Source organism: Canis lupus, chromosome 1, assembly GCF_003254725.2.
Source record: "Canis lupus dingo isolate Sandy chromosome 1, ASM325472v2, whole genome shotgun sequence".
Classification (NCBI taxonomy): Eukaryota; Metazoa; Chordata; class Mammalia; order Carnivora; family Canidae; genus Canis; species Canis lupus.
In genome coordinates, this window is record NC_064243.1 from 113,694,310 (window position 1) to 113,722,199 (window position 27,890).

A 27,890-nucleotide genomic window follows, 5' to 3' on the forward strand; every position below is an offset into this window, starting at 1 on the left:
GAGTCTTCTTTAGTGTCCTTATATCTTTACCTCCCCTAACTCCAAAGTATATAATTGGCCACTCCTCATAACCCCAGTGCAGCACTTTCTGCCCATGGGTCCTGTCCCCTTGCTATAATAAAACTACCTTTTTGCACCAAAGACATCTCAAGAATTCTTTCTTGGCCATTGGCTCTGAACCCCAACATTTCCACATCATTCTCCTCCCTAAACCTGACCAGTCACTAGCAACCCACCCCATATAAAGGATTGGAAGTCTAACACAGCAGGGGATTTAACTCTAAAATGGATTGGCCCCTACTGGATCATCAAGTACTTCCATGGCCATAAAATTTGAAGGACATTCCTCATGGGCCCCTGTTGTTGCAGTTTTAGAATGTTGGTAAGGTCTGGAGCTGATGGCTCTCAAGAATTCTTGAGACATCTTTGGTACAAAATGGTGGTTTTATTAAAGCATGAGGACAGGACTTGTGGGGAGCAAGAGCTGCTGACTGCTTCTGCCTACTGCACCAGGATTTTGAGGGACAACGGATTATATACTTTGGGGTTGGGAGAAGTAAAGGTAAGGGAAGTGGCTTGGTTATTAAGCATCCAACTGTTAATTTCCACTCAGGTCGTGATCTCAGGGTTGTGAAATTGAGCCCCGTGTGGGGCTCCATGCTCAACTTGGAGTCTGCCTGAAATTCTCCTTTGTACACTCTCTCTCAATCAATCAATCAATCCATACATACATAAAATCTTATAAAGAGAACTAAAAGGCGAAATAGACAAATCTGCGATTATAGTTAGGAAACTCAAAACCTTATTCTTGTCAATTCATAGAGCTACTAGAGAGAAAATAAGCAAAAATACAGAAGAACTGAATAACACCACCACCAATCAACAGGATCTAATTGACAATTATAGAACACCCCACCCAACAAGGCAGTATGCACATTCTTTCCAAGAATACATGGAACATTTACCAAAAGAAAACATACATTGGGTAATAACACAAACCATAACAAAATGAAAAAAATGGAAATTATATGGAATATGTTCTCTGACCATAATGGAATCAGCTAGAAATCAATAACAGAAAGACAAAAATCTCCAGTTACATGGGTGTTAACTAACTTCTAAAAAAGCTGTGGGTTGAATGCCTGGGTGGCCCAGCTGGTTAAGTGTCTGCCTTCAGCTCAGGTCATGATCCCAGGGCCCTGGGACCAAGTTCCGCATCAGACTCTCTTGCTCAGCATTCTCTCTCACACAAAAATAAATAAATAAATAACCCACGGGTCAAGGAGGAAGTCTCAAGAAATTTTTTTTTAAATACGTAGAATTAAATGCAAATGAAAATACAACATATCAAAATTCATGAGATGCAACTCCAGCAGTGCTGGAGAGCATATTTGTAAGCACTAAATGCTTACATTAGAAAAATAGGAAAGTCTCAAACCAAAAATCTAAGCTCCTACCCAAAAAACCAAACACCAAAATAAACAAATCAATCAGAAGGAAAGAAACAATGAAGAGCACAAATTAATAAAATTGAGAAGAGGATCATAACAAGAGAAAATCAATGAAACAAAAAGCTGGTTATTTGAAAAGATCAATAAAATTAATAAACATCTAGCCAGCTTGACAAACATAAAAGAGAAGCCACAAATTACTAATATCAAGAATGAAAGATGGTATATCAACACAGACCTACATCCATTAAAACATTAGGAGGGTACTACAAACAATTTTATACTCACAAATTTCACAGTTAACATGAAATGGATCAATTCCTCAGACCCACAAAAGTATTTGCAAAACAGGTAACCAATAAATTATTTGTATCCAGAATATACAAAGAACTCCTACAGATCACGATGTGGATAGGCAATCCAAAAGAAAAACTGGTAAGAGACTTGAAAAAGCACATTGCTGAAATCACAAATCAAAACAGGAGATCCAGGGCAGCCCGGATGGCTCAGAGGTTTAGCGCCGCCTTCAGCCAAGGGCCTGATCCTGGAGACCTAGGATCGAGTCCCACATCGGGCTCCCTGCATGGAGCCTGCTTCTCCCTCTGCCTGTGTCTCTGTCTCTGTCTCTCTCTCTCTCTCTCATGAATAAATAAATAAAATCTTTAAAAAAAAAAAAACAGGAGATCCAAGTGGCCAAGAAATCTATCAAAAAGCACTAAACGTCCCTGATAATCCAGGAAATGCAAAATAAAACCACAACTCAATACCACTACACTTCAAGAATGGCTAACATGACTTTGTTATAAAATCTAACAAGATCGAGTTGAGTATTGCTGTGGAGCAACCAGAATGGTCACACACTGACCATTGGAGTTGAAATTGCAGTGCATTTGATAGCGTCTACTAAAGCTGAGCCCAATGATTTAGTGATTCTAACCCTTAGACACTCCACAGCACATCCTAATGGAAATGGTGCACTTATGCACCAAAAGATAGTATCTATTAGCCCAAACTGGAAACAATCCAAATGCCCATCAACACTAGAATGGACAAGTATGTGGTGATTTTTATTTTTTATTTTTTATTTATTTATTTTTTATTTTTTATTTTTTTAAAGATTGTATTTATTTATTCATGAGAGAGAGAGAGAGAGAGAGGCAGAGACACAGGTAGAGGGAGAAGTAGGCTCCACGCAGGGAGACCGATGTGGGACTCAATCCCGGGTCTCCAGGATCAGGCCCTGGGCTGAAGGCAGTGCTAAACCACTGAGCCACCCGGGCTGCCCCTATGTGGTGATTTTTATACAAGTGGGTTCCATATGGCAATGAAAATGAACTATGGTTATGTGCACCAGGATAGCACCCAGTACAAGCAGCCAGTCACAAAGCAACACAGATGTATTATTCCCTTTAGGCAAAAATTTTAAACAAGCTAAATAACAATCTGTGGTATTAGAAGCCAAAATAGTGGCTCCCTATGGGAAGAGGGAGTGGATAGCAATTAGGAAAAAGCATGAAGAAGATCTCTGGGATGCTGGAAATATTCTCTTTCTTGAGCTGAGTGAAGGTTATGAGGGTGTATTCATTTTGAGATAACTCAATGAGCTGTATCATTTATGATTTGTGCACTGTATTGTGTGGCTGGAGGTTTCTGTGACGTGTCCTGCATAACCGACCACCCCAACCTGCACAAACAGGCTCATGCTGCATGAGTGACCTTGGGAGCCTGGTTAGTTGACCATAGCTGGCCTCCAGGTCAGAATTGGCTCTTCTGGTCTGGACACCTGGAGCTATAAATGTTGTCTTGCATCCGCTCTGGCTCCAGGCTGAGTTGGTCCCCCAGGATGGAATCTGGGAAGGGAGGCAAGCACACCTAGCTCAGGACCCTTGAATATGTAAAGACATGATAGCATAGAAATGTACCTCACTCCAACCTGTGCATAGGTGAACAATTTTTTTCTTTAAGATTTATTTATTTATTCATGAGAGACACACACACACAGAGGCAGACGCGCAGGCAGAGGGAGAAGCAGACTCCTCACAGGGAGCCCCATACGGGACTCGATCCCTGATCCTGGGATCAGACCCTGAGCTAAAGGCAGATGGCTAACCACTGAGTCACCCAGGCATACCATGAACAAATGTTTAATTTCAGACCCCATGATTTGCCCTATAAATCTGGCCTTATGGGGATGGTCAGTTGGAAGTCACACCTGAGGGGGAGGATGCTTGGTCCAGTGTCCAGCCCTCTCAGTCACAACTCTAGCCTGGCTGTCTCCAGGGGGCTTCCCCATCTAGTGAAGTCAGATGTTCTAAGTACCCAATTTGATGTAACTCTGTTTTAGTGTCTTTAACTGCTTACTAATTACCCTTGTCTATGTCCAGATTTACCTTCTCTTCTTTCTGTTTCTATTAAACTTTTTTTTAAAGGTTTTATTCATTTATTCATGAGAGACACACAGAGAGAGGCAGAGACACAGGCAGAGGGAGAATCAGGCTCCCTACAGGGAGCCTGATGTGGGACTTGATCCCAGGACCCCGGGATCATGCCCTGAGCCAAAGGCAGATACTCAACCACTGAGCCACTCAGGTGTCCCTCTATTAGATTTTTATATTAATCAAGTGTTCTTCCCCTTTGAAACTTGAGGGTACAGCCGCCATGAATCTTTTATTTAGGACATAATTGGTGTAGTCGGCAGGATTCACCACATACCTTTACTGTTTCTCAACAAGGAAGCCCCCACACTAAAGGTGATATTCCCGGGTGGGAGGACCCACAGTTTTGCTTGCTGGCAAAAGGATGGTCTAAGCGGGCGGATCTGTGTGAACGATGGGAAGGTAAATTCAAGTCAGCTGAGCTGCAGCTCATGGACACTTTGTGGACTGTGACTGGGAAAGATGATGTGTTGTTCCTAGCTAGCCAGGAATAGTGTTTGTTAGTGGCATATAGGTGAATGATAGCAAAACATCGTGATGAGTACCAGGAGGTAAAACCAAAATTTGGAAAAGGAGGTAGACGATTGGCAATCTAGAATGGCTATGCTTCAATGTCAGACTTCTGTTCTTTCTGACCAAGTCCACACCTGCCAGCATGTGGCAGAAAAGGAGGCCATTCGGGTGGCCAAGTATAAGAAGAGAGGGAAGGTAAAGGCTAGGAAAATGCACTTAGGGTATGGCTTCTGCTGGGCTTGAGTGGGACCCTGACACCTGAAATAGCGACATGTGGGATGATGATGAGGTGGGTATTGAATGGAGGAGTGATGATGAGAAGCCAGGTCACCCAGTTCAGACTTGGCCTCTCAGATAACACAGGCTGGAGCAGCAGGGGGATCGCCAGGCCAGAGTAAGAAGGACTCAGAGAGGACTCTGAGAAAAGAACTCCCTGTGAGATGTTACAAATGCAAGATATTGCATTAAATCAAGTTTTAAAAGGTGGATTCTGAATGCATTGCCAACAGCCTGTGGCAGTTTCAAAAGAGATTTTACCCAAAGCTAAACAAGAAAGTATAGACTTTAAGACTGATGGGAATAAGGGAAGCAACTCTGTATATAGAAAAGTAGGAGATATGTTTTTTTAAGAAGGTATAAGAATGGGATTGCATTTTTGTTGAAGATAAAATAAGGTAATTTTGCCCTGGATAAGACTGGTTGTTTGAGAGAAATGGTTTGGGACAAAATCTGAATGCAAAGGAAAGTTATAGGTTTGTGAAGGGAAATCTTTGGAAAGGAATTCTATGTATCGTCAGGACTAAGATTGAGATGAATGGATTTGTTTGAAGATGTTATTTATCCATTCATGAGAGACACACAGAGAGAAGCAGAGACATAGGCAGAGGGAGAAGCAGGCTCCCTGTGGGGATCCCCATGCGGGACTCAATCCCAGGACCCCAGGGTCATGACCTGAGCCAAAGGCAGATGCTCAACTACTGAGCTACCCAGGCGCCCTTTTTAAAAAAGATTTTATTTGTAAGTAATCTTTACACCTAATGTGGGACTCAAACCCACAAGCCTGAGATGAAGAGTCCCATTCTCCATCAACTGAGTCAGTCAGGCGCCCTGGACATTAGGCATTCTCAAAGAAAAAGTGTTTGTGTCAAACGTAACTGAAGAAGCTGGAACCAAGTGGCCAATAAAAAGGCTCAACAAAAAGTTTTGGTGAGGATGGAGGCCAGATTGTGGCAAATGGAGGAGAGATTAGTGGGACTATAGATCCAGTAGGACTCTCAATCTCAAGTGTGGGAAAAAAGGAGTGGGGATCTCCGTTAAGCAAGGGAGCAAGTAGTCAGTGCCATGTAGAGGAATAAAACAGATTAGCCTTAGCTTGGGTTCTTGGGAAATAAGCCACGCAAAAAGTGAGGTCTGGATTCCGGATGCAGAGTTTGCAAGTAGAATAGCAAGAAGGAAGCTCCAAGTAGGAGGAATGACGCACACAATGGCCAGGGAGAAGGTAGGAGCAAATGGAGATAATCCTGCCAACAGTGTGGACTTGGGTTCACAAGGACAGGGAAGCATGGCAGGGTATTGGGCAGGGGGAGCGCCAAGATCAAGGGAGGTTAGTGGCAGCTTGTGCAAGATGGAGGGATTCCCCAAGGTGGGGGAGGGAATCCTTGTAGGACCCAGATCATGAAGGAATCCAGTAAAAAAAGTGCCAGCAGGGACACCTGGGTGGCTTAGTAGTTGAGCATCTGCCTTTGGCTCAGGTTGTGATCCTGGGGTCTTGGGATCCAGTCCTGCATCAGGCTCCCCACAGGGAACCTGCTTCTCCCTCTGCCTGTGTCTCTGCCTTTCTACCTATATCTCTCATGAATAAATAAGTAAATAAATTTAAAAATTGCCAGCAAATCTGCATTTAGCTGCAGAGAGTAAATTTTCTCCAGCTGTGCCCATGGTTTGCACAGCCCAGACAAGCCTGAGGGTCCCAGAGGTCTCAAGTGGTATGACTAGTGGAGATCTGCCCCCCCCCCCCCCCGCAGATCCTGCCACAGGGAGAGGCCAGGAGGCTCAGGTTCACGAAACACCTCTGTTTGGGCTCAGAGTGAGGATTCAAGGGAGTGGGATGGATGTGTTTCTCTGACCATGAGGAAGTGTGGGATTTCCCCACTGAGAACCCTAGATATGGGGTTCTCACAGCTCTAAGAATAGCTGTGATAGAATAGGCCACAGGATGTGTCAACACACACGTACACTTACACACACACACACACACACACACACATACACCCCATTGGGCCCTGAAAAGAGTGAGAAGAAGATCCCAAGGGATGTCAAATCCAAAATATTAAGTGGTGAGATTTCCCCACTACCACCCCACTTCTAGGGACTCTGGCTGCGAAGGACAGCAGTGGATTTTGAAGAGGCAAAGGCTTCTCTCTGGCATCAACCAAGGGGAGACCTTAAGTCTTAGAGGTAATTGAAGGGGCACGATCACTCCTGAGGCTCACCGTAGTCCTCTGCCCCCAGCCCCTCATTTCTCTGAGTGTCTCAGACCACAACAGGACACCTGGCTTAGAAGATTTGCACATTAGTTTGCAAGAGCTGCTTTCTTCTCAGGAATCCCAGCAGCCCTTCCTCCCGGTCCTTCATTTACCTCAGGGATGCAGGCCCTGCTCCTCCTGAAACTCCCACTCCCATGAGCCTCCCCTCCTACCCCCTGCCTGTTTCTGGACATCCCTGGCTTTCATCCAGCCTCTTGTTTGCTCGTTTCATTTTCCTGGTTGACTTTGGGTCCCATTCAACTCTGAGCCTTTATCTCTCCCTCTGGGAACCTGCCCTGAGTCGGGGATGCCAGAGCCCCCACCCACCCAGGCCACCCAGAGGCCCAGGACCGTGGTGATAAGAGAAGGAGTCCTGGGGGCAGCAGCTGCTGCAGTGTTGTCCAAGAGGGCACCTAGGCTTTGCAGCTGCTAGGGAAACTCCCCAGCAAACAATGAGTCCTAGCACTGGGATAAGAACAGGGCATGGGTCAGGCCAGCTCCACTGCAGGAACAGATCCCATCTCAGAAAGCCCACCCCATCTCTCGGCATTCTCTTCTTCTGCTCTCCGTGTACCACCTAAGCTCCTGTCCCACGTAGATTCTGGGGCGATGGCAGGCATAGAGTTCCCCAAAGCCTGTTCATGCAGCCTCGCCTCTCCTCTCCTCTCCTCTCCTCTCCTCTCCTCTCCTCTCCTCTCCTCTCCTCTCCTCCCCTCCCCTCCACTCCCCTCCCCTTCCATTCTCTCCTTTCCCCTTCTCTTTCCTTCTCTTTTTAGATTTGTATGTATTTATTTGAAAGAAGAGAGAGCCCGTGCACATGCACACGCACTTACACGAGCACATGAGTAGGGGAGGGGCAGAGGAGAGGGAGAAGCAGACTCCCCACTGACTAAGAAGCCCAATGTGGGGTGCAGCCCCAGGACCCCGAGATCATGATCTGAGCCAAAGGCAGACACTTGACCGACAGCCACATAGGCACCCCCAGCCAGTCCCTTCCTGGGGCAAAAAGACCTCCCAGAAAACAAATAATTCTCCAGGAAGTAGAACCCAGTGTCTGCGTGGAACCAGGAAACAGAGGCCTTCATCCTTCTTTACACACAGATCCAGTCCCCAGTTCCCACTCTGCTCTCCATGGGGGACCCCACCAGAAGAGCCACCTCCCACCTACGGTCCCCAGTGAGGTTAATTTTGATGTTCATATTTTGCAGACAAGATACCCAGAGGTCCTACTGAACTAGGAGTGGGGGGTTTGTGCCCCACTGACCTAGCTCAGGTGCTCAGATTCCTGCCCGCCCCAGACACCTGCCCCTGCCCCCCAACAGTGGTGCCTGGACACAGGACATGGATGGCTGGAGACCCGGAGGAATCAGCTTGCAGGGACTAGGGAAAAGCCAGAACCCGGATATGGGTCCTTTGCTATTGTTCCTGGCAGGAGGCAAAGGAAGAGATCCAACCATCGAACCAGCAAACAAGACTGAATACCACATTCCGCCCCTACTCCCCCACCCACCGGGGACCCAGGCTCCCAGCACCCTGTTCCCCACCTGTTTCCATCAGGGACACCACCCTTCCAAGTCTGAAGCTCCCAGCAGGCTTGTAGGCCACAGCCACCAGCTGTTCTCACACCCCTCTAAGGACCCAGGTGTCCAGCCCTGCCCTTCCCAGGCTTTCAGGGTCCCCATTCCACCTGGCCCTGGGATCACCAGCCTCCTCCAGGAAGTTGGCACCATCTTCCTGGCAGGTGGCCCAGGGTGTGGCCGAGGAGCCAAGAAACTCCACTATATAGCCCAGCCCAGGGGCTAGCCCTGTAGCTCCAGGGACCTGCAGGTGAGATGAGAGAGGCTGGGGTCCCCTTTAGAAGTGGAACATTGGGTCCCCTACTCTAACTCCTGGCTCCAGGCTTCCCCACTCCAACCCCACCAAACCCACTAGACACCTAACTCCCATCCTTGTCCTGTCCTGCCCTCCATGGCAACTCCTCCATCCCCACCACCAGACCCACTGGATACCTAACTCCCCTATACACACACACACTGGCCTTTCGATCCAGCCCACCTCAGCCTTCCTGGTACCCAGGTGGCCCTGGTCCTGAACCTGGGCCCTTCTGTCCTCTTTGGGACAGCACCCAGCCAGAGGGGCAGACCGGCCTTCTATGACCCCCTCTCTTTCCCTGCTGCAGACATGGGTTCCCTGTGGAGCTGGTGGGCCCTCTGGACTGGAGCAACCCTCCTGTGCGGTAAGTCAGATAGATCCCATCCGTGTCCTTGCACTAAGTCTGGGGGACTCTGCCTGCCGGGGTCAGCACGTTCCATCTGTACGCCCTCCCCAGCCCCATCTCCAATGCCACCCCAAGCTATCTGAGATGGGAGAGAGGTCCCCTAGGTTCTACAGAGAAATGTGGAATTCTCCCATTTTCTCCCTGTCCTAGAAGAAAGCAAATGAAGTCCGCGGTCCCCAGATTTAAGTCCTTGAGACTACCGTTTTCTCAGTTTTCTATAACTCAACTCAAGTTCTGACTCTGAGCCTCCTTCTGCTGAGGTGGTAGAAAATTTCACTGAAGTCATTCTGGAAGGGCTTGGTGCCCGATTCCCGAGGTTTATGCCCAGGCCAGGAGCCTCGGGGAAGCCAGAGTACCTGCGGAAGGATGGGGCCTCAGAGCCTTCTAGTCATCAGTCGGCGTCCACTTCGGTCACTTCGGAAGTCTTCTTCTGACCCTGTGGGACATGGGGACGTCCTTCCAGGCTCCCCTTAGTCAGCAGACAATCCTTCTATAACCTCATACTCTCTCCAGGACCCTATAGATCTCCTCCCATGTCCTCTTCATCCTTCCCCTCCTTTTCTCTCTCTCTTCCCAGCCCTGGAGAATCTCTTCCTAGTTGGGGTGTTGAGAAGCACCCACTCCTCTCTCTTTCCAGGAGACATGTTGTCAACACTCCTATAATCTCCTTCTTCCCTTAACCCCCTTTACATCCCACCCCCTAAGATTTATTTATTTATTTATGTATTTATTTATTTATTATTTTATTATTTTAAAGACTTTATTTATTTATTCATAAGAAACACAGAGAGAGAGGCAAAGACACAGGCAGAGGGGGAAGCCCTGCAGGGATCCTGATGCCAGATTCCATCATAGGACCCTGGGATCACGCCCTGAGCCAAAGGCAGATAGATGCTCAACCACTGAGCCACCCAGATGCCATCCCCCTACGTTTTATTAAGACAGAAGTCTAAACTGGCACCTGAATCCAGCCAGTTTGGGCCCCATAGTACTTTTTTTTTTAATTTTTATTTATTTATGATAGTCACACAGAGAGAGAGAGAGAGAGGCAGAGACACAGGCAGGGGGAGAAGCAGGCTCCATGCACCGGGAGCCCGACGTGGGATTCGATCCCGGGTCTCCAGGATCGCGCCCTGGGCCAAAGGCAGTCGCTAAACTGCTGCGCCACCCACGGATCCCTGGGTCCCATAGTACTTAAAACAATTTTAGGTTGGAGATTTCATGTGGAAATTCAAATAGCCAGTTTCTCGGGTAAAATGCTAAGAGCTGGCATTAAAAAAAAGAGAGAGAGAGAGAAGAAAAAGAGCCCATAAACCATCATAATAACAGGCTAAAGCTAGCAGCAACACCCCGCTTTCCTTGGTGTATGAATGCTCCGGTTTGCACCCAGATGGTTTCCCACGTTTACATCACTTGCCTGGCCACATCAGCATTTGTTTGAGATCCCCGCTGGAAGTGTACAGGCTTCTAGAAAACAAAAGCCAGAAAAGCTGGTCAGTGAATAAGGAGAAAGGAAAGAAAGGAGGGGTGGGGGTGGGGGGAAGCTCGAATTAATACTTCAATAGGATGGTCTCTAGGCACAATGCAAGGGCTTCCTTCTCTGTGGGAGAGGACTGGGTGAGCAGCCCCACAACTGTGTTCTCTGCCCCCAGGGTTGACCCAGGGGACCTCAGTGGACTTCTTTGCAGCCTTCCTGCAGAACTACCTGCCCGGGTACCACCGGGCCTCTCTCCAACTCCTCCTCTCCAGTCTATCAGACCGCCCCACCTCAGTCTCCATTCACTGCCACGCAGATGGCACCGTGCAGAATGTCATAGTGAACCCTGGGCAGTCAGTCACGGTCAACATCAGTTCCAAGGCCGAGATGGTCGGCAGTAAGGTCTTCCAAAACTCGGTGATGATCTCCTCTGACCACAACATCTCTGTGCAGGCTGTAAACACAAAGCCCGATACAGCAGAGCTGACGCTGCTGTGGCCTGTCCATGCTCTGGGCACTGAGTATTTTGTGCTCACACCTTCCAGCATCTCATCCAAGAACCTCAAGGAGTTTGCCGTGGTGGTTGGGGCGGCGGGGGCTTCGGTCACTATTCAGCTGAAGGGATCAGCGACATTCCAGGGCAAGTTCTACCCAGCGGGCAGTGTCCTAAGCTTGACCCTGAAGCCCTACGAGGTGGTCCAGGTACAGAGCACAGCGGAACTCTCGGGGTCAAAGATCACAGCCAGCAGCCCCGTGGCTGTGTTCTCAGGCCACAGCTGCGCCCAGAAACACACTAACTGCAACCATGTGGTGGAGCAGCTGCTGCCCACGTCTGCCTGGGGCACCCGCTACGTGGTGCCCTCTCTGTCCTCCCAGTCCCGCTACGATCTGGTCTATGTCGTGGCCAGCCAGACCACGAAGCTGACCTACAATCAGGGGGGCACCACGGGCTCCCGTGGGCTCCAGGCGGGCGATGTGGCCGAGTTTGAGACCCGGCCAAACCTGCCCCTCTACCTGTCGGCGAATGTGGGCATCCAGGTCCTGCAGTTTGGCACAGGCGCCACCAGGGATGGAATAACCTATGACCCCCACCTGGCCTTGGTGCCAGATGTGGCAGCCTACTGCCCAGCCTATGTGGTGAAGACTGTGCCAGGCACGAAGGGTTTGGCTCTGGTGATGGCACAGACAAAGGCGGTTAACGAGCTGACCATGGATGGGCACGGGATGGGGGCCGATGTCTCCTGGACAGCCGTGCCTGGCAGTGAGTTCTCATATGCCGAAGTGGACCTTGGCCCTACTGACAAGATCCACATGCTTGAGGCCACTACCAACTTCGGGCTGCTCACCTTCGGGCTGCTCCAGGCCGTAAGCTATGGGACAGCAGGTGCCTGCGGCCGAAGTAAGTGATGGGAAGTGACCCCTGGCCCTGTCCACCTGGTGACCCCTTTGCTGGCTCGCTTGCCTTTTCCTTTTTCCCACCCGCCTGCTCCCCTGTGGCTTTCGTGCTCAGCTGGGCTGTCCCCACCCCACCTCCATCCTCTCTGCCATCCTCCCCTCCCCAAAGGCTTCCCAGCTCCTCCCTACCCAACCCCCTCTAAGACCCCCTACATATTTAGCAATAAGTGTGATCCAGGGTCCTGACCAATAAGAAGAGATGCCAGCCAGAGCACTCACTGCAGCAGGGTCCTACAAGCCCCCGCAGTGGCTGGCAGGTGTCTGACATCAGCCCTTTATCTATTGCTTTGTGTGTGTGTGTGGGATGGGGGGGAGTTAGGGATAGAGTCCTAGGAAAGAACCAAGGTGCCTAGAGGAAAGGATCTTTGAAGGGAGGGGTGGGATCAGGCTGGCAGCTTCTCACCAGCTTAGAAATACCTTGATATTTTAGCAACTATACCAGCTGCTAACTCTCACTCCCACACCTCATATAGGAGTGTTCATGCCCCAACTCAAGAGGTCTTAAGAGTATGACAATAATAATAGCTACCATGTTGGGGGGAGTTCTCTCTCAATATACCAGAGACCATTCTAGATGTCTTGTGTGTGTTAATAGAGTCAATCTCTAGGACCTGGCCCTACACCTAACCTTAGGCTCTGCTCATTGAGGGTTCGCCCCCAGGCAATGTGGGGTTTGAGGACACTGAAGCCAGACTTCCAATCCCACCTCTACTGTGTGCCCTTGGGCATGTGACCTCTCCTCTATGGGCCTCAGTTTTCCCATCTGTACAGGGATAACTATACCCCTTCACAGGATTGCAGCGGGGGAGTAATGAGTTGACATTTATAAAGCTCTTAGGGGTTATCTGGCAAGTTATTATGAGCAGACAGAAAGCAAGAGCTTTTGTACCCTGGAAGGCAGGGGAGGAAGAGCTATTTCTTCCTTTGTAGACTCCCTGCCTCAAGCTAGGACCCTAGACATTAGAGTTCCCGGCACTGGCAAAAATGCCCCCTCCAACCGCGGGCATGCAAGGTACTCAACTTCAAAGAGCCACTTTGTGCTTAAATAGTAGAAAGCGAGAAGGGGTAGGTGATTCACGATAACAGGTAACACTCAACGCCTCGGCCAAACCCTACTTAATTTTAGCTTATTTAAGCCTGGCAACACCCTCCTCCCCAAATATCCCTGTGAAGAATGTAACATTATCACCCCCTTGTTACAAACAGAGAGTTTAAAATTACTTGTGCAGGGCCGCACAGCTGACCGGCAGAGCCAGGATTCTAACCTAGGCAGCCTGAGCCACCGGTCATTTCTGTTCTGATGAACAGTCTCTGTCTTCCATTTTCTGTCCTTTAAAAAGATTCCTTAGCCTTCTGACCTGAGTGGGAATGCACGGGGAAGGGTCACAGGGAGAGAAAACCCCAAAATGAACATTTCCACGATGATCCCTGCCCATCCTTCTTCACTACCTTCCAGTTCTTCTGGGCTGAGCCGTGTCAAACTAGAGAAATAGAATACCTGGAGTTGGGTCACGTCTGGGCAGCCATTCCCCTTGGGATTTCGGAACTCGGTGTCCCCACTTCTCAAGTGGGTAGTTGTGAGGCAACTGCCCAAACTCTCCACAGCAGGAGAGCTCCAAGAGTCCCTCCAGGAGAGCTCCAGAATACTCCTGACACTTTCCCTGTTGCCACCTTGCCTCCTCTCCCCAGCCGTGCCATCCCAGGAGAAGCCCACCTGCCAAGACCTGCAGTGTACTTTCCAGCAGCAATGCCAGGTGGTGGATGAGCAGGCCAAGTGCGTGGAGATGCCCGTGGCCACCTGCCGCGCCCAAGGTGACCCCCACTACACCACCTTTGACGGCCGTCGCTATGACATGATGGGCACGTGCTTGTATACAATGGTGGAGCTGTGCAGCGAGGACGAGACCCTGCCTGCTTTCAGCGTGGAAGCCAAGAATGAGCACCGGGGCAGTCGCCGGGTCTCCTATGTGGGCTTGGTCAACGTGAGGGCCTATAGCCACGTGATATCTCTGGTCCGTGGGGAAGTTGGCTTAGCTCGGGTAAGTATCCAGAAGCTTCAGGTTTAATACCTATGAACTTCCAGTGAGAAGGAGGAGGCAAAGCTTGGGTGGAGGGCCCCAAATCCAGGCCCTTTGCTGTGGGGTGGAGGGTACAGAGAACGAGGGGGGGGGGTCACAGAAGTGGGGGCTGGGGAGGGAGGATTTGAATCCCTGTGGTCCAGCAATTCCACTTCTGGAAATTTTAAGGATATTCAGAGATGTGGTTAAGGGGGAAAGACTTTATGCCAATGTAGTTTGTAATAGCAAAAGGAAAAAAGAATAGGAAACAAAATGCCCAACGAAGGGAAATATCTTAAGTGACCAAACGCTAATCAGTTCGCATTTGCTACGTGCTGGATTTGTTTCTTAGTGCTTTCTATGTATTAATGCATGGAATGCTCACAGCAACCCAGAGGTGAGGCATTATTATTATTATTATTATTATTATTATTATTATTAACACTTTTAGATGAAGAGACTGAGGTCCAGAGCGATGGGTGACTTCCCAAGGGCTCAGAGCCAGTGAGAGATGGAGCTCGGAACACAGGCAGGCTGGCTCCACAGTCACTATTCTTAACTTCTTTGCCATTCTGCCTCATACAATAGTTTTACATTGTTTTGTTTGCTTTTGATATCAAATGTACACATAATAAAACCCATACATCTGAAGTTCGTGGAGTTTTGACAAATGTGCAGCCAAACCTCCATTAAGATAGAGAATGTTTTCATCATTCCAGAACATTCTTTCATGCCCCTTCCCAGACAATCCCAACCCACTCTTAGAGGCAACCATAGTTTTGATGTTTTTCCACCATAGTTAGTTTTGCCCGCTCAAGAACTTCACATTCACAGAATCACACACTATAAGCAGTCATTTGCGGGAAGATTCTTTTGCTCAGCAGAGTACATGAGAGTTTCTTCCATGTTGCTGTGATGGATTTTTTTTAAAGAGGTAAAGCGTTGGCATAGCTCAAAACAAACAGGGCACGTTGTGAAAGGTCTGGCTGTCACTCCTGTCTTCATCTGCTATCTTGCCCTCCGCCAAAATTCCCCATTCCCCAGTTTTACTGACTTCTTGACGTTTTACCTAGGGTTTCTTGATACCAATAGAAGCAATATAAACCTACATTCTTACATCTCCTCTTTCTTAGCGAGAGTTCTGTACTGTCTGCTCTGTTCTGCATTTTGTTTTTTGCACTGTATGGTAGCTTCCGGAGCTGTTTCCATATCAACATAAAGGGAGACTCTGCCTTTTTTTTTTTTTTAAGATTTTATTTACTTATTCATAGAGACACACAGAGAGAGAGAGGCAGAGACACAGACAGAGGGAGAAGCAGGCTCCATGCAGGGAGCCCAACGTGGGACTCGATCCTGGGTCTCCAGGATCACACCCCGGGCTGCAGGTGGCGCTAAACTGCTGCGCCACCGGGGCTGCCCCTTTTTTTTGTTGTTGTTTTCTTTACATCTGCACGGGTCTGCATGGGATGGATGCCTCTTCATTCAGTAAACTCAATCCCCACCCCCCATGGATGCTTTGTTCACGATGGTAAACAGCAAAGCACTGAGTATCCTTATAGCTCTCTTGTTTTACAAGTGTAAAAGTGTGAGATTAACAAACGGATTAAAGCGGATTAAAGTAGGTGTTCTCAAGATCCAGAGGGATTGACCACAAGCTCAGAGAGACTTCAAATCTTTGATATTATGTGTAGAATTTTGCACATGCTGTGAAGTTTTTCGGAAAGAGGGCCTATTATTTTTGTCAGATTCTTACAGAGGGGTCAGTGACTGGACAAAGGCTTAGAGCTCCTTGTGATGGGATGTCCCCAAGACATTGATTCCTAGGAGAAAAGAGAGGTTCATGAAATGGGGACTTCAGCATGGTCCCATTATTTAAAAAGAAAAAAATATACAAATTAAAAGGTAGAAAAAGCCCTGACTGGATTTATAAATGTACCTCTGTGTGTGTGTGTGTGTCCACAGCAATATGGGTGATTTCTCTTTTTTCATTTTTGCCCATGAACATTTTATAAGTTTCCTGTAGTGAACAAATATTACTTGTGTCATTTAAAAATGGAGATGACTTGCCTCCCTGGGCTGAGAGCCTGTGAGTGTCTCGGTGACTGCTATACCCACAGCACTGCCCAGTGTGGACCTGGACACACAGGGGCATTCCTGACTCACTGACCAAATGAAGATCTATCTTACCTTTGGACCTTGTTCATGCAGTCCCCTCTGCCTGTTATTCCTTTTCTCATATCTCTTGGCTAAGACAAGCATGTGTGAAGAGAGAATTAAGAAGAAATGCTCAGAAAGAGGAAACTGGGCCCAAGGGACAGAGAGACACGCTCCTCATCCTCCTCATCCTCCCTCCGGTTAGGCCTTCTCCCCGCTCAGGACATTTGCGAAAGAATACCCTTCCCCTTGTTTTTGTGGCTCTCCACACTGATCCTTTATAGCTCAGCTCAACTCAGCTGTCCTTGCCTCCAGGAAGCCTCTCCCAACCTGCTAGATTGAGTCTGGCTCTTCTTCTGGACTCCCAGAGCCTCCTGTACTCCCACCACCTCCTGTACTCCCACTCTCCTGATCACTCTGATCTGTCACTTTGATCTAATAGTGACAGATCTATCTCCCTCATTGGACTGAGAGCCCCATAAGAGCAGGGTCTGGGTTATCTTGGTCATCACTCCCAGGATCTCCCAGCCAGGGCCAGGCACAGAGGGAGTGCCTGGTGAATGTTTACTTAACACAGCGGTGCCTTCACTCACTTATTGAGCACTTGCTATTCTACTAGGTACTGTTCTAGGCGCTGGAGATGAAGCAGTGAGGAAAGCAGACAAAAATCCCTGTCTTCATGGAGCTGACAGTCTATGGCATTAGGCAAATGATAAACATGAGAAATTTGTAAATTATATGTTAGAAACTTAGAAGCTATAGGGGAAAAAAATAGAGCAAGGAAGGGATGTAGGGAGTAGGGAGAGGTTGCCATGTAAAATAGAGTGGTCAGGAATGGTCTCACGGCCATGGTGACATCTGAACAAAGCTTTTGTAAGAGATCAGGGAGTGAGCCTTGTGTGCATCTAGTGGAAGAACATTTTAGGCCACAGGGATGCAAGGGCAAAGATCCAGAGCCTTGGTGGGTGGCAGCAACAGGAAGAAGGTATCCCAGGGCAACCGGAACAGGGGAAGCAAGTGGGAAGGTTTGAGGGGTGAAGGCCAGACTGCACAGGATCTTACCACCAACTCCCCTCCACCCCCCCATCTTTGCAGATTGACAACCAGCGCTCGCGCCTGCCCGCCTCCCTGGCCGAGGGTCGCCTGCGGGTGTACCAGAGTGGAACACGGGCCGTGGTGGAGCTGGATTTCGGGCTGGTGGTCACCTACGACTGGGACTGCCAGCTGGCCGTGAGCCTGCCAGTGCGCTTCCAAGACCAGGTGTGCGGACTGTGCGGCAACTATAACAATGACCCCGCCGATGACTTCCTCACCGCTGACTTGGAGCTGGCACCTAACCCCGTGGAGTTTGCCAATAGCTGGAAGCTGGATGATGGGGATGACCTGTGTGACGATGGCTGCCAGAACGACTGTCCCTCCTGCACCCCAGGCCAGGCCCAGCATTACGAAGGCAACCGTCTCTGTGGCATGCTGACCCAGCCCGATGGCCCCTTTGCTGCCTGCCACAGTGCCCTGCCCCCGAGGCCTTTCCTGGAGGAGTGTGTGTACGACCTGTGTGTGTTCAATGGGGACCGGGCCAGCTTGTGCCGGAGCCTCAGCGCCTACGCCCAGGCCTGTCTGGGGCTTGGCATCTCTGTCGGGAACTGGAGGCCACTAGCCAACTGTCGTGAGTGATGCCCTTGGTGTGGGCTGGGAGCCCGTGGTGGGAGGCAGAGGACTCAATCTCTAAGCACTTCAGCCTGAAGCTGGACCATGTCAGGGACACCGGGAGGATGGCCAAGATGTCACTGTGCACATAGTGAGCCTAAGGTTGGGGCAGACAGTCACTACTAGACACTGACCACTAGGGTGTTCCCTGCTGAGTTCGGCAAGGCTGGGGCAGAGTGGTCAGGGCCAGAATGGAGGAAGTCCAGAGGGCCATGGGCAATCAGGAAAACTTCTTGACTCAGCCTGGGGGTAGGGGGTCAGGGAGGATTTCCTAGAGAAAGGGATGCCCAATCTGAAACCTGTAGGAGGAACTGAAACTGGGCAGAATAAAGGGGCAGCAGGACATGGGTTCCAGGCTGAGAGAGGAGCATGTGCAAAAGCTGGTATGAGAGGTAGTCCCCAGAGTTCCAAAGCAGAAATGTGAACATCCCTTCATTCAAAGCCCTTCTGTGACTCCCTGATGCCCTCTGGATAAAGTCCAGGCTCCTTAGTCAGACGGCCATCCACTTAATCATTCATTCACTCATTCATTCATTCATTCATTCATCCCAAAACATTCCCTGAGCCCCTATCTCGCCCCACCCCTCTGCTGATGATGGGCACAGTAAGGACCAGCACACACCTGCCCCTGCCCTTGTGAAACTCCCCAAGAAATTTTCAGGATACATGACATCTATGCACAGGGAAAAGGAGGTGTCCAGGCCCAGGTGTGGGGCTTGAGACGGGGACTCTGGAGGAGGAAGTCTGGGGAGACACTGAGGCCGCATGGGGTTTGTCTTGGTCAGTACTCCGTCCTCATCTCACTGTTGGGTAGACACCAGCCGGAGTTATCCAGTGCCTCCTGTGGGCCAGACTCTGTCCTTGTTGCTGTCGAATCGGGGTCGGGAGGGAGAGGGGGATTGAGGCCGACCAGATCCCCACTCTCACAGAATTCATATCCTAGCAGGGGAGACATACAGTAAGTAGTAAACCATGGAATATCTTCAAAGAGCAACAGAAATGAAGTTCATGTAATAAGAGCAAATGGGAGGCTCACAAAGAGGGTGCTCCCCTTTCTGTGGAGGCGACATTGGGAGCCGAGAGCAGGATAAGACAATGGAGTCAGCTAAGTAGTAATGATGCTATGGGCTGTCTCTGCATAGATGAACTCATTTACTCCTCAGAGCCCTGTGAGATCAGTACTGTTACTATCTCGTTTTACTGATGGGGAAACGGAGGCACAGGGCAATTGGAATCATTTGCTCACAATCACACAGCTAAGCAGGAGAGGCCAGGATTTGAACCCAGGCTATCTGGCCTCCAGTAGCTTTCTTACATGCTTCATTGCTTTCTGAGGAGTGGCCGATCCAGATACTGGAAATAGCTAATGCAAAGGCCCTGAGGACCCATGAGGAGTATGAGGAGTATGAGGACCCATGAGGAAGCCCTTGTGTCTGGGACAGAGTGAACCAAAGGGAGAGTGAGAGGAGTTGAAGAGAGAGATGATGGGTGCAGATGATGGAGAGCTTTGTGGGCCACCAGGAAGACTTGAGCTTTTCCCCTAAGATAGCACCACAAGAGGGCTCTGAGCAGAAGGATGCCACTGGTGTTCGCAGGGTGTCTCTGGCCTGCGAAAGCAGAATGGGGTTGTTGGGGGACACCGGGCAGAAAGCTGCTTGTGGGGGGATCAGACCAGGATGGGGATGATGGCAATAGAAGGGGGCAGATTCTGGATAGATTTTGACAATGGAGCTCCCAGGATTTACTGACAGATTGGTTGTCCGTGAACAGAGGAGGAAAGGAGTTAACTATGTCTCTCAGGTTTGGGACCCCACACCAGGAGGGATGGAAATGCCCTGGGGAGCTCTGGGGGAGGAGGAGAGTGTCAGGAGGGAAGTCCCTTTGAGTCCTTCCCGACAGAGCACGCCACCCAGCCCCTCGTGCTGGCCTGAGCCCCCTCCCCATCTCTGTCTCCCCCCTCCGCAGCCCTGTCCTGCCCAGCCAACAGCCGTTATGAGCACTGCGGCCCCGCCTGCCCCGCCACCTGCAACTCCCAGGCAGCGCCTGCCAACTGCTCCGGGCTCCCGTGCGTGGAGGGCTGCGTGTGCCTCCCAGGCTTCGTGTCCAGCGGTGGCTCCTGTGTGAAGGCCTCGTCCTGCGGCTGCACCTTCCAAGGCCGCCCGCTTGCTCCGGACCAGCAGGTGTGGGAGGACGAGCAGTGCAGGCGGCTCTGCACCTGCAACGGTGCCACCGGGCAGGTGAGCTGCAAGGACACACAGGGCTGCCCAACTGGTGAGCGCTGCCGCGTCCAGAACGGCCTCCTGGGTTGCTACCCCGACCGCTTTGGGAGCTGCCAGGCATCCGGAGACCCGCACTATGTTAGCTTTGATGGCCGGCGCTTCGACTTCATGGGCACCTGCACGTACCTGCTGGTGGGATCGTGTGGCCAGGCTGCAGCGCTGCCCACCTTTCGGGTGCTGGTGGAAAACGAGCACCGGGGCAGCCAGACTGTGAGCTACACGCGTGCCGTACGCGTGGAGGCCCATGGCGTGAATGTGATCGTGCGCCGGGAGTACCCTGGGCAAGTGCTGGTGAGTGACCCAGGACCCTGGGGGGCCAGTAGGGTGGGGGCAGGAAATCCCCCTTAGGGAGTGAAGTTCATACTCTCTTAACCACTACATCCTATTGCCACTCCTGAGGAGACAGATGGGACAGGCAGGGACAGAAGTGGATGGGAGAGTATTACAGGCAGAAGGAGAAAGTGCAAAGACCCTGAGGCAAGAACAAACCAGAGGGGCAGAGGAAGAGCCAGAAGGCCCATGGGGCTGGAATGGAGGGAGGGGATGATGAAGGGAATGCCTACAATGGAGATTTTGATTTAAACCAAAACCAAAGGACAAGGAAGAGACCACCAGGCCAAGAGTGGTGGTTCCTAGGCACAGGAAGCAGCAGGTGCAAAGGCTGCGCTGAACTGAGCTTGAAGAGACAGGAGAACAGCACAGAGCCGTGCAGCTGGACCTGAGAGTGAGGCTGGAAGTGTGGAATAGAGAGGTTGATAGGAAACTAGGTGAGAAAAGTGGAGATAAGCAGGGCCTGGTGGGCAGAGGGGTTCTATTTTAAGCTGAGACGTAAACAATCATGGGGAGGCCACCAGACAAAGAATAGGGACGTGGAAGGGGATAGGAATGTCACAAGCAGAAGGCACAGGGAAGGCCCTGAAGCTGAGCTGAGCTCACTGAGTCCAGGAGAAAGTGAGAACGCCTGGCTGGAGTTGCAGGGGTGTGGACGGATGGTACCAGAGAACAAAATTGGAGAGTAGTGAGGCTCAGATCACCTAGAGCCTCTTAGGCCATCGTAAGGGGTTTGGATCAAAGCTAACACCCACAGCTGAAGTAGCATTGGCCAACTAAAAAGTGCTGTGTGGTATCCTAGTGGGAGGGCATAGCAAGTGCAAAGGCCATGAGGTGGTGTTCAGGGTGACACCAAGGAGACTGGGTGAGCACTGTGACAGGTGATGCAGACATAGAGGTGGACAGAGCCAAAGTGGCTCTGGCTTTGTACCAAGTCCCAAAGGCTGAAGGGGAAGCAGCCAGGAGAAAAGTGTTGGGTGATGTTCTTGGCAAAGTGAAAAGGCCCTAAGGTTGGACTAAATTGAGAGGAATAACAAGAAAGCCAGTATGGCTGTAGCAGAATGAGTGAGGCGGGGGGGGGGGGGGGGGGGGGGGCGGGTGGAGTGGGAGATGGTAAGGTTGAGGAGGTTATGGGGAGACAGGTCCCGTAGGCTCTGAAGTCCATGAGTTAGAGATTTGGATTTAAGCTGATAGTTGAAGGCTGAAGAGAGGTAGATGGTGAGCTACACAGAGGGGATAGCAAGTGCAAAGGTCCTGAAGTGGAACCAAGAATAATGTGCTCAAGAGAATAGCAAGGAATTCAGAATATTTGGAGCCAAGTGTGTGAAGGGTGGGACACAAAGCCATGAATACCCTGACCCCTTGGATCTCCTTCATCTCTGCCCAGGTGGATGGCATCCTTCATCACCTGCCCCTCCAGGCAGCCAACGGGCAGGTGCAGGTGTTCCGCCAGGGCCAAGATGCCGTTGTGCGCACAGACTTTGGCCTCACTGTCACCTACAACTGGAATGACCGTGTGATTGCCAAGGTGCCCAGCAGCTATGCTGGGGCCCTGTGTGGGCTCTGTGGGAACTTCAATGGGAACCCCAATGATGACCTGGCTCTGCGGGGTGGAGGTCAAGCTCCCAATGCACTGGCCTTTGGCAATAGCTGGCAGGAGGAGACGAGGCCAGGCTGTGGAGCAACTGAGCCAGGCGACTGTCCCAACCTGGATTCCCTGGTGGCCCAGCAGCAGCAGAGCAAGAAGGAGTGTGGCATCCTTGCCGACACCACGGGGCCCTTCCGGGAGTGCCACAGCAAGATAGATCCACAGGGCGCTCTGCGCGACTGTGTCTATGACCGCTGCCTGCTGCCAGGCCAGTCTGCGCCATTATGTGAGGCACTGGCCGCCTATGCTGCTGCATGCCAGGCCGCTGGGGCCACTGTGCACCCCTGGAGGAGTGAGAATCTTTGCCGTGAGTACCGGGAGTGACAGCGGGGGGGGGGGGGGGGGGGGCTCGGCCTTATGAATATTCATTAACCTATTAATATTATTAATCTACGTGATTCTTATAAAGATATTCTGAGGTAGGGACTGCGGTTATACCTATTTAACAGATGAGGAAGCAGAGGCTTAGGAAGATTCAGTTACACACCTGGGGATCATGACAGGTAGGAAGTCACAGATGCAGTAAATATTTGTAAGACGACCCAGAATATCTGGTGGCCCTGGGTCTAATTCCTATGTGGCAGCTGTCATTCAGAGATGAGTAGCAATGCTGCCCTTAGAAGAAGCCTGGTCCCTCTCCAGTGTTCTTGGTCACCATCTGGCCCACTTCACTCCTTTACATCTTACTGGATGGTACACATGCTGTCCACTGAAATACACATGATAAATACATGCATGTCACGTCACATTGTTTCTTTTTCTCCTTCAACTTAACTTATAGTCATTCATTCATTCAACAAATATTTGTTGAACACCTACTATGTTCCATGCACTGAGGACATAATGGGGGAGAAAACAGGAAAAAAATCTCACTCTCCTGAACTGACCTTCCAATGATTTTTAGTTCCAGCAGAATTTAACCTAACGTAATATACTTACATACATGAAAGTCTCTTTTTTGATCACCACACCAGTTAGTTTTTGATGTGTAACCAACATCCCCAAGGCTAAAAGTGGATTAAAACAATAAGCAGTTATTGTTTCTCATGATTCTGTGGGCTGCTGGGCTGTTCTCCTGGTCTGGGCCGCATGGTTTATCTTTGCAGTCCTGCTGGCAGTTCTATGAGGGCTGGATGGTCTACAATGGCCTGACTTTGCATCTTAGGAAGAGTACCCCTATTGCTATGGGTGGCATTCGTGTGGCACACCCCCTACTATGCAGCTCCCCTTCTAAGAGTTTCTAAGGATTTTTCTCATTTCCTTCTCACCACCACCCTGTGAGGTGGGATCACTCCTATTCCTATTTTACAAAGTGAGCAGTTGGAACTACAGAGATATTAAGTGATCTCCCTGAGGTCGCACAGCAGGGCAGCATGACTTGCATCCAGGCAGGCTGGCTCCTGAACTTGTACTGTTAATCGCTTTATTCTGTTGCCTTTGTGGAAACTGAGAATCTCCTATTTCCTTAAAACTACTCCTGCCATTGTACCCCTTGGCAGTTGTAGAAGACTGGGTTATGAGGATGCAGACATCAGGCAGAGGGGGGCTTAGGGTGGAGCCTGACTTACCCAGCACCAGCTTTGATGACTGTGGGCATCATGCCATTCTCAGTTCCTCTACCACCCCTTTGTTTTTGTTTTTGTTTTTTTATATTCCTGACACATTTTATTTTTTTAAAGATTTCATTTATGTATTTTTGAGAGACAGAGAGAGGTAGAGACATAGGTAGAGGGAGAAGCAGGGTCTCCACGGGGAGCCTGATATGGGATTCGATCCCAGAACCCTGGAATCACACCCTGAGGTGAAGGCAGATGCTCAACCACTGAGCCACCCAGGTGCCCTTGCTGACATGTTGTAAAGCAAATTCGAGCATGAATTTCCCATAAATATTTCAGTAAACATCTCCACTTAAATCACTTTCATCCTGTAACAGCTACTTTCCTTTTCTCTCCTACATATTATTATAAAATTTTTCAAATGTATATAAAAATTGCAAGAATTTTACCATGAATACCCATACATTTGCCACCTACATTCTACAGTCTACATTTTACTATATTTGCTTTATCACATGTGTGCCCCTCTATCCATTTTGTTTGGGCCATTAATTTATTGGAAAAAATCAAGTCATTTGTCCTGCAGAATTTCCTCCTTTCTGGATTTGGCTGGTTGCTTCTTCATTGTTTTATTTAACTTGTCCCTCTGTCCCCACATTCTCTTGTAAGCTGGCTATAAGATCTAGAAGAGCACTGTCTAAAAGAACTTTGGTGATGATGGAAATATTCTGTCCCTGAGCTATCCTGAGGGACATACCAATCACATATTGAGCACTTGAAATGGGGCTGGTGTGACCAAGGAACTAAATCTTCTATTTTATTTAACTTTAATTAACTTAGATTTAAATGGCCACTCATGGGTATCATATCAGCACAGATAGAGGTTTTACTGGGCTTAGTCTTGGCTTTTTTGTTTTATTTCAAGGAAATCACCTTATATTCTGGAATGGCTGGAGTTTGGAGAGAGGAACGGGAATTATTTTTTCCTCCTTACAAAATGGGCCAAATATTTCAATTTACTACATAATTACTACTACTACTATATCATGATAGAATGAAGAAACTGAAACCACTATGTTCACAAACACATTGCATCAATCACATATACACACTGTATATGCACTTACATGTTTAAAATATGTTCTTAAAGACATTACAGGGCAGCCTGGGTGGCTCAGTGGTTTAGCGCCACCTTCAGCCCAGGGCGTGATCCTGGAGACCCAGGATCGAGTCCCATGTCGGGCTCCCTGCATGGAGCCTGCTTCTCCCTCTGCCTGTGTCTCTGCCTCTCTGTCTCTCTCATGAATAAATAAATAAAATCTTAAAAAAAAAAAAAGACATTACAGATAACCACAAATTACAGTCAAGTTGGATTAATTATGAAATAATCTATCCCGCAGGCCCCACTGAACAGAGGGGCTCCTTGAAGCTAGACGGCTTACATGTGAGTGTGTGAGCGAGTGTGTGCCTGTACGTGTGTTACCCAGAAGCAGAAATTCTTAATGCTCATCATTGCTCTCCCTGCAGCTCTGAGCTGCCCTCCCAACAGCCACTATGAGGCATGTTCCCGTGGCTGCCCGATGTCCTGTGGAGATCTCCCAGTGCCCGGGGGCTGTGGTTCTGACTGCCACGAAGCCTGTGTGTGCGACGAGGGCTTTGCACTCAGTGGTGAGTCCTGTGTGCCCCTGCCCTCTTGTGGCTGCACCTACCAGGGCGTCTACTACCCGCCAGGTCAGACCTTCCGCCCTGGACCTGGGTGCGATTCCCTCTGCCAATGCCAGGAGGGCGGCCTGGTGTCCTGTAATCCCTCCTCCTGTGGCCCACACGAGGCTTGCCAGCCATCTGGTGGCATCCTGGACTGCGTGGTTGTGGGCTCGGCCACCTGCCAAGCATCGGGAGACCCCCATTACACCACCTTCGACGGCCGTCGCTACGACTTCATGGGCACCTGCGTGTACGTGCTGTCTCGGACCAACGTGACCCGACCCGGGCTGCAGCAATTTGCCGTCCTGCAGGAGAATGCAGCCTGGGGCAATGGGAGAGTCAGTGTGACTAGGGTGATCACCGTGCAGGTGGCTAACTTCACCCTGGTGCTGAAGCAAAATCACTGGAAGGTCACGGTGAGAGCAGTGATGGAACACGAAGGGGAGGGGGCCTGGGATAGAGCATGCTGTGTGGGTGGGACATGGGGCTCAGAGCTTGCAGTGGATGTGGGAGGCATGGGATCCCTGAGGAGAGTGGGTGCCCCAAGTGGGGAGCCGAGGAGTCAGGAGGCCTTGGGGACCTGGGACCTGCTCCCATGTGGCTCAGTTTCCCCCTCCATGTGCTCCTCAGGCTCTCCTCTCCTGCCCTTGCCTATTCCCTCTGAACACCTCTCCCGACCTCCTCCTCCTTTTCCCTGCACCTGGTCCCTGCTCCAGCTGCCTCCCTTGTCTCCTGGCCAGCAACACAATGCAATCAGAGGCTGGACAAGTTCAGGGATGAGAAAGGTTCAAGGACAGAGGACGATCTGGGGGTGACCCCATCACCCCTCAGCAACCATAATAACAATAGTAACAGCAGCTATGGCTTTTACCCTAGATCTTATTGGCCACTAAACACTTCACATCCACAGTGTCATTTCATCCTTGCAACTGGATGTACATGATTCGCTTTATTCTTTAGAGGAGAAGGTCCCATCACTGGCCCAAAGTGCCTCAGCAAAGGCATGACTTGAACCCAGGACAACATGCCAGGGGACAGTGCCAATGGTGCACACCATGGTGCTTTCTGAGAAGGATTTGGTCTCATATGGAAAGTGGAGAGATCTCCCCAGGGATCCCACTAAAATGGGGGCTCATGACCATTGTATCCACAAAGTATTGATGATGAGGATGCTGACAAAGAGCTGACTTTTTCAGCTGCCCCCTGTGCACTGGCCATGGGTTAGATGCTTGCATACACTCCCTGAGGTTGCCCACGTTCCTAGGAGAGTGCCTGACATAGAGTTGGCTCTGAATACAGGGGTGGTTGGTGTTCTTGTCATTTGCATCTCACTGAATCCCCCAGCTTCTCCATGAAGTGGAAACTATCATAGCCCCCACTTTACAGATGAGGAAACTGAGACACAGAGATATGTCTCTGGTCCCTAACCATTCCCAGTCCCTGCTTGGGAAGTATGGCAGGTGACTATGTTTTAAGGAGCCTCGGCCAGGAGAGTGTCTTCCTCCTGCCTTCTCCTCTGATTCCTTACACTTCCCAAAGAATCTGATGCTCACTGTGTCTACATTCAGGAAGGATGAGCAAGCGTGTTATTCAGAGGTGGATTTCTAAGGCTTTGTTGGTGACCATCAGTCTTCAACTTGAAACCACTGGTTCTCAGCTCAGGGGTTTGAAGTTCATTTCCCATTAGCCTAATGCTCCACTCACTAATGCTTAAAGCCTTAGCACTCACTTGTCAAAATAAAAACTTCCAAACAGTTCACAATACTAGCAAATGCTCCCAGAATACCTGTGCCGGACACATTTCTCAGCACTTTCCAAATGTCCGCTTGAATAATCCTGCCAGTCCACCCTGCCTCCCATTCAGTAGATGAAGAAACAAATACAGAGAGGTGTCTCTCACCTGCACAGAGTCACAGGAAGAGGAAGGGACAGAGCTGTGTTGGAAGCCAGGCAGGTGGCTCTGGAGTCCATCACTGCATTATTGATCAGCAAGTGGTGAACGAAAGGTAGCTGGTAAGCTTGTTACTCCATCGAGACTTGCATCAGCTTCCTATGGCTCTGAAATAAGTTACCACAAGCGTGGCAGCATAAAACAACAGAAATTTGTTTGCTCACTGTCGTGGAGACCAGAAGTCCAAATTCAAGGGGTCGGTGAGAGCTGCCCTCCCTCTGAAGACTCCATGAGGGTGGCTCCTTCCTCACCTCTTTCAGCTTCTGGTGGTTCCAGGTGTTCCTTGGCTCATGGCCAGGACACTCCCATCCTGGTCTTGGTCTTTTTTTTTTTTTCTTTTTATTTTATTTTATTTATTTATTTGAGAGAG

General features: G+C 49.8%; 1 protein-coding gene across 2 annotated transcripts in view; it reads left to right on the forward strand.

Annotated features, from left to right (window-relative positions):
* The first annotated feature begins 9,008 nt into the window (after positions 1-9,008).
* LOC112645472 (Fc gamma binding protein) overlaps positions 9,009-27,890 on the forward strand; it is a 38,960-nt gene continuing 20,078 nt past the window's right edge. Inside the window, exons 1-7 of one of the 2 annotated variants that reach the window (XM_035699850.2) lie at positions 9,009-9,160; positions 10,855-12,078; positions 13,824-14,173; positions 17,441-18,011; positions 20,018-20,622; positions 22,049-22,616; positions 25,393-25,985. In XM_035699850.2, coding sequence (XP_035555743.2) covers positions 9,106-9,160; positions 10,855-12,078; positions 13,824-14,173; positions 17,441-18,011; positions 20,018-20,622; positions 22,049-22,616; positions 25,393-25,985 — 3,966 coding nt within the window. In that variant the 5' untranslated portion in view covers positions 9,009-9,105. The remainder of the gene's footprint in view (positions 9,161-10,854; positions 12,079-13,823; positions 14,174-17,440; positions 18,012-20,017; positions 20,623-22,048; positions 22,617-25,392; positions 25,986-27,890) is intronic. The other variant, XM_049095255.1, reaches the window with a different exon arrangement.